General features: G+C 48.7%; 1 protein-coding gene across 1 annotated transcript; it reads left to right on the forward strand.

The window, feature by feature from the left end:
- Positions 1 to 423: 423 nt before the first annotated feature.
- IRX2 (iroquois homeobox 2) lies at positions 424 to 4,744 on the forward strand (the record flags this gene model as incomplete). Its single annotated transcript, XM_082044692.1, has 4 exons — positions 424 to 666; positions 2,429 to 2,834; positions 3,278 to 4,015; positions 4,701 to 4,744. 4 exons carry the CDS (start codon positions 424 to 426, stop codon positions 4,742 to 4,744), a joined length of 1,431 nt encoding a protein of 476 aa, XP_081900818.1.
- Between the last annotated feature and the right edge of the window lie 1,620 nt (positions 4,745 to 6,364).

Consider the following 6,364-nt stretch of genomic DNA (forward strand, 5'->3'; position numbering starts at 1 on the left):
CTCTCTCTCCTTCTCTCCCCTTCTGTTTCTCTCCCTTTCTCTCTCTGTCTCTTTTTATTAACCCTCTCCTCTTCCGTCTTTCCCACATGCCCTTTCCCTCCCGGTTAGGTTTCTGACCGCTCGATTTATTTTCCCTTTTTTGGGGGTGTTCTTTTTTTTTTTTTTTCCCCTCCTGTTTGTTTTTATTCTGACCGGGTGCGCATGGGGGGGAGCATATAACAATTCTGATTCTCTACATAACTGCACAGAGCCAACCGCGGGGAGAGAGAGAGAGAGGGAGAGAGGGAGAGAGGGAGGGAGGGAGGGAGGGTGGGAGGGCGGGCGGGAGAGAGGGAGAGCACGAAAGCAGCGCCAGGAGCAGCGGCAGCAGCAGGGCCGGTCACCCTCGCCCCCTCCCTGCTCCTGTGCACGCCAGTGCAAGCCATGTCCTATCCTCAGGGTTACCTCTACCAGCCCCCCGGCTCGCTGGCTCTGTACTCCTGCCCGGCGTACGGGGCGTCGGCGCTGGCGGCCCCCAGGAGCGAGGAGCTGGCCAGGTCTTCGTCGGGATCGGCGTTCAGCCCTTACCCGGGATCGGCAGCTTTCACCGCCCAGGCGGCGGCCACAGGCTTCACCAGCCCGCTCCAGTACTCCACAGACCCCGCCACGGGATTCCCCTCCTACATGGTAACTACCGAAGAGAAACCCTCTCCTTCTTCATTAGCATCCGCATTCTCATCCTCATCATCTTCAGCCTCTCTTCTCACACACTCACCATCAGCCCCGACACCACGTCGCACAGCCAGGCGCCCCGCACCGCGGCCGCGCTGCTGGCGCCAGCCGCGCACCGGACTGCGAGCAGTCTCGCAACCCAGCCGGGGCTGGCGGAGACGCGCGGAGCCGAGCGGAGGGGGAGCGGAGTTGGGGCCGGGGAGCCGTTTCGCTCCACGCCCCAGCCGAGCGCGCTGCCGGCGGGCCTGGGACCCGGGCTCACCCCTCTGTTCGCGGAGCCGTACGGGAGCCTTGGTTAAAGAAATACAGATCGTCTCAGTCAGTTGAGCTGGATGCTTCCATTCTCCCCCCCACCCCCGCCATCCCCGCTTTCTCTCTCTTTTTTTTTCTTTTCTCTGTGGTATGATAGGGGAGGGTTTTGATTTTTGGTTGGGGTTTTTTTTCCCTTTTTTTTCTTTTTTTCCCTCTTGTTTTTAAGTCGGTATTCAGAGACGCTGCGGGCTTTATCTCCGTGTGGTTTTATTTACTTTCAGTGTGTTTTGTGCTAATGGTTTAACTGGATTTTAGGAATGAAAAGGAGCATCTGTTTGCGATCTGTGAGCTTCGCTTAAGCCCAAGATGGTTGTGGTGGCCGCAGTTTCGGATTTCACTTTCTTCTTATTAGTTAAAAGGAGCATTTGCAATTGCGTGTGTGTCTATTCCGTGCATAAACTATATAAATAAAGCCATAAACTATATAAATAAACTGCACGTTTAGATGATTATATAGTTTTATAAGCACACACACAGAGTCAGACACGTATCTAGTCCGTACACACAAAGACCTGTGCCCGGAATTTAAGACTGGAGCCGCTGTCGAGATCCTAGAGGGGATGGCAGCGAGGTAGCTCTCTCTCTGTAAAGTGACAGGGAAACTACTTGCTTTCTGTCTGTAAAATACGGTGCATAAATTGTCGTGAAGTCTTTATTCGGGATAGTATAAAAGATCCGAGGTTCTCGCTTGGTTGTTTTTCCTGTTGAGAAGCAGTAGGCGAGTAGCTGGAAGTTGCAGCGAGGTTGTGAACTGTGCGGGATATTGGGTGATGTTGCGCCTGTGACTCGCCGGTCTGTGGGATTCAGAGACGTGCTGAAAGTTAGCGAGTTCCTTAGCGATATCTTTAACTTTTCTTCCATTATGCAGACTTAAATAAGCGCAATTTAAACGTTAAAGGGCGAATTAAAATGCTAATTACATCGCATTTGAACAATTCGAAACGGTGCATATCTTCTGATTTGCAAATTGGATTTGCAATGCATTAGTGCAGTGAATTGCTAAGTGGCGGCTTTGTTGTATTTTCTATAGCAAAAAAGGAAACATCTTTTGAACCTTTGAGAGAAATGTAGATATCAAGACACTACCTGTAGGGCCTTTAAAATGTCTGCGCGGTTCAAAAATTATATTGGGAAATATTCAATTACAAGGAGTTAAAATTAGTCAGAAAGATTAAAACACCGCCGATTTCAAGCGCGTGTGCCTGTGTCTGTCTGCTGGGCGGAGGAAAGGGGGGGAGGAATCGCAACTTAATGGCCTTTGGGTGCTGCTTTTCCCCCTCATAGAATATGGATACAAGACACCATCCCGGGGAAATACAAATATAACCACCGAACTCGCCTTGACAACTTACTAATGGCTATCAGCAATAACAAATTGCCAACCCCATCGTTTTGTTCTGTCCAGGGCTCCCCTTACGACGCCCATACGACGGGGATGACCGGAGCCATCAGCTACCACCCGTACGGCAGCCCTGCCTACCCCTACCAGCTCAACGACCCCGCGTATAGGAAAAACGCCACCCGCGACGCCACGGCCACGCTGAAGGCCTGGCTACAGGAGCACCGCAAGAACCCCTACCCCACCAAGGGTGAGAAGATCATGTTGGCCATCATCACCAAGATGACCCTCACCCAGGTCTCCACCTGGTTCGCCAACGCACGCCGGCGGCTCAAGAAGGAGAACAAGATGACCTGGGCGCCCCGGAACAAGAGCGAGGATGAGGACGACGACGAAGGCGACGGGGCGAGGAGTAAAGATGAGAGTCCCGAGAAGATGCCCGAGAGCAACGAAACCTCTGCAGAGGACGAAGGTGGGCGCTGAGTGACCGCGGCCGCGGTGGGGTGGTCCCATCCCGCCTCTTCGCGTCCTCCCGGGAGCGGGTAGCAGGGAAGAGGGATGGGGGGCTGAGTTTAACAAAAGCTAGCCAAACCGCGTCCTGTCCCCTCGCCTACGGCTTCCCCGGGTGCTTGTCGCCTCGCAGCGCCGGTGGCCGGCGCGGGCAAGGGGTGGAGGGTGGAGGTGCCGCGGCGGGCGGCGGCGCCTTGCAGGGAGCAGGCGGAGAGGTGCGGAGCGCCGCGGCGGAGCTAGCCCGTGGGGATGGATGCTCCTCGAAACGGGATTGCACAGAACAGGCTGGGACGGCTAGAGTCTCCCTGCCCGCCGCCGTGGTGGTGGTGGTGCTTGCTTCTCACCCGCCTCTCTTTTGCCGCCCCCCCCTGACTCTGCCTTTCTGTGCCCGGCGGGGCCTTGCAGGGATCAGCTTGCAAGTCGACTCGCTGACGGACCACTCGTGCTCCGCCGAGTCGGACGGCGAGAAGCTGCCCTGCCGAGCAGGCGACCCCCTCTGCGAGTCGGGCTCGGAGTGCAAGGACAAGTACGAGGACATCGAGGAAGAGGAGGAGGACGAGGAGGAGGAGGAAGACATCGAGGAGGACGACGGCGGCGGCGGGGAGCGCAACCCGCCGGCCAAACCCGCCACCTCCTCGCCCCTGGCGGCCGTGGAGGCCCCGCTCCTCGGCCATCCGCACGCCGACGCCGCCCGCAGCGCCAGCAAGGCGGCGCTGGGCGGCCGCGCCTCTCCCGGCCCCCCGACGCCGGCCAGCAAGCCCAAGCTCTGGTCGCTGGCCGAAATCGCCACCTCGGACCTCAAGAGCCAGAGCCTGGGACAAGGCTGCCAGTCTGCGCCGCTCTCCTCGGCCACCCCCGCCTCCGCCCCGCACAGCGCTGCCTACTCGCCCTCCTCCCTCCTAGGGAGACATATTTATTACACCTCACCTTTTTATAGCAATTATACAAACTATGGGAACTTTAACGCTCTGCAGAGCCAGGGAATCCTGAGATACAACTCCGCAGCAGTGGCTTCAAACGAGGGATTAAGTCAGACTGTCCTAAATGCCAGCTCTGTCCACAAGCAGAGCAGTGACTCTTTGAAAACGATCACTAACCAGCTAGAACAACATTACAGGCCCTCTAGTTATGACTCTAAGAAAGGTAGGTGACTCGTTTCTGCACTTTCTTCGCCCTTCTCCCTCTCTCTCCTTTCCCGACTCGTACAAGTCCATTATAAACTGTAAACATTGAAATCTTCTCTGGAGAAAACTTAGCGCACTGTCAGGACTACTACCGCCGGGTGAAGATGGGCAATAGTATAATCTAGGGATTAAAACCGGCATGTCGCCGTTGTATCGATACCTGCCTCTAGGAACCGAGAGAGGAAATGTAAAAGACGACTTTCAGATCAGTCTTACAGGCTGCAAATGCACCTTTTAAAAGTCGTTTTTAAGTGGAAAACTACACACGAATATATGCAGAGAGCACTGGTGCCATTCCCCGTATTTTTTTTTTCCCGACAAACTGGTTTTGCTCTCTTTGTTTCCAGAATTCTCACTTCTCTTTTCAGCTTTGGGTTTAGGTAATTGCTGACCTTGGACGTGAAATTACATGGAGCGTGTCATTTTTAACTCTGTGTTATTTTTTTCGAAAAAGTTTTCTACTAATATAATTATCAGCTTGTTCTAACAAAACACTCGGAAAAGGGGCAATTATAAAATAGAGACCAGTCTTTTAAACGACTCACTTACGAATTCCGGGCGAGTGAGGGTTGGGACCTACACAAACTGTATAATCTAGTTAGCTGGCTGTGTTCTGTGACTAACTGACGGTTATATTTTGACAGATCCCACTGAAGTCTGCACAGTAGGAGTACAACCATACCTATAGAAGTGCAATCACACAGCAATGCAAGTAAGTGAGAACATTTTCTATTACACTGATCATTTGGCATCAGGTCTAAGACACGCTGCACAGTTGTAGACTTGCTTAGCGTTATTTTTTTTTCTTCATTACTTAAGATTCTGATTACGAACTAAGCCACACTTTTCTGCTGGTGGTGGTTTTGTTTGGTTGGGTGGGTGGTGGGTTTTTTGGTGGTTTTTTTTTAATTTTTTTATTTTTTTTATTTAAAGCTCTCATTATGTCATTTCCTTTTCGGATTTGTTTTCAATTTTAAATCAGGTTAGACAGCTCCCGCACCTTGCATAGTCTTCACTTGTGTAAGACAAAGCCGTAAGGACTATTTAAATGTTACGGAAAGAAAGCTTCAGAAAAAAAAATCTTTAAAGTTATTGTTGTTTAAAAACAAAGTGCTTGTGCTCAAGTGGCAATGCTAAAATTATACATTCGGAGTGAGGCTTCACACAGTGACCATGTATTTAAAATAAAAAGGGACATTTCCACTGTTAGAGACCGACATGCATCTTAAGCAGGGCATGTTATCTGTGGTTTGCCTCTAGCTAGCAATGCCATTCTTAATACCTCCACTATTTAGGGTTAAATAAACAGCAAACAGTCGCCCTACCGATATTTTTTCAACTAATTATTTTCTTAGAAGTCAAGTAAGAATGTTGCCGTACTTTTTTTTTTTTTTTTTTTTTTTTTTTTTTTAGTCCGTTTGATGGTGTTAGTGTGTAATTGAAGGATTTTTGGATGATCTGGTTTTTTCCTTGGTCCACAGGTAGGTGTCACAATTGCTTTGAAAAAAGTCAGCAAGCCATCATCTCTCCCCGAGCTAATATATATAACAAATCTCTAAATCCGGATCACATCTTGTGCCACTGTATAAAAGACGACCACAGAGCACTATTAAATCTTCAGACTCTAATTATTAAACCAGAATTTTGTTGGACATATGTGAGTTTTCTGGTATAGTATAGTTTCCCCAACGTATGTGTGACTTTTAAAAGCAGATCTGTTTTTCTCAGGATATCTTGAATTGATCACTACATTGCCACGGTATATATTCGATAGGTGTGATAGGATTTATTGTAAAATTTATTTGTAAAAGATGTATACAGTAGAGATAATAAAGACGTGATTGGAGAACTTGAGTCCTTACAAAGTGGAAACAAATTTGATATTTATTTTTGTAACGATATAAAGCTTCTAGTAAATTATGCAAGTTGTATTGCAATGGAATCTGAACTTTTTGTAAATAAATTTTGCCTGGTTTTTATTTGAAACATTGATGGTTATACAATCTTCGGTTGTTTAACGAGAATTCTTTACTAATTTATATCTCTAATTGTAAATAAAAACAGACTAGTCTGCAACAATATGGTGTTTTTCGTTCATTTCCCCCCAAATAATGATCTATTATTTAGAAAATGACGAAAGTTGTAATTTCACTAGTACAGCTTAGACCATAAAATGAGTAAGCAATTTAAATATGTTGCAAATATATGCTTTGCATAAATGAATTCATTCTGGGTTGTTCCGTTATACTTCAGCTTTAAATACACACATGTGTGCAAATACGCATTTGTATATATACTTGCATATGTG

Source organism: Streptopelia decaocto (assembly GCF_964273445.1).
Source record: "Streptopelia decaocto genome assembly, chromosome: 2".
Lineage (NCBI taxonomy): Eukaryota > Metazoa > Chordata > Aves > Columbiformes > Columbidae > Streptopelia > Streptopelia decaocto.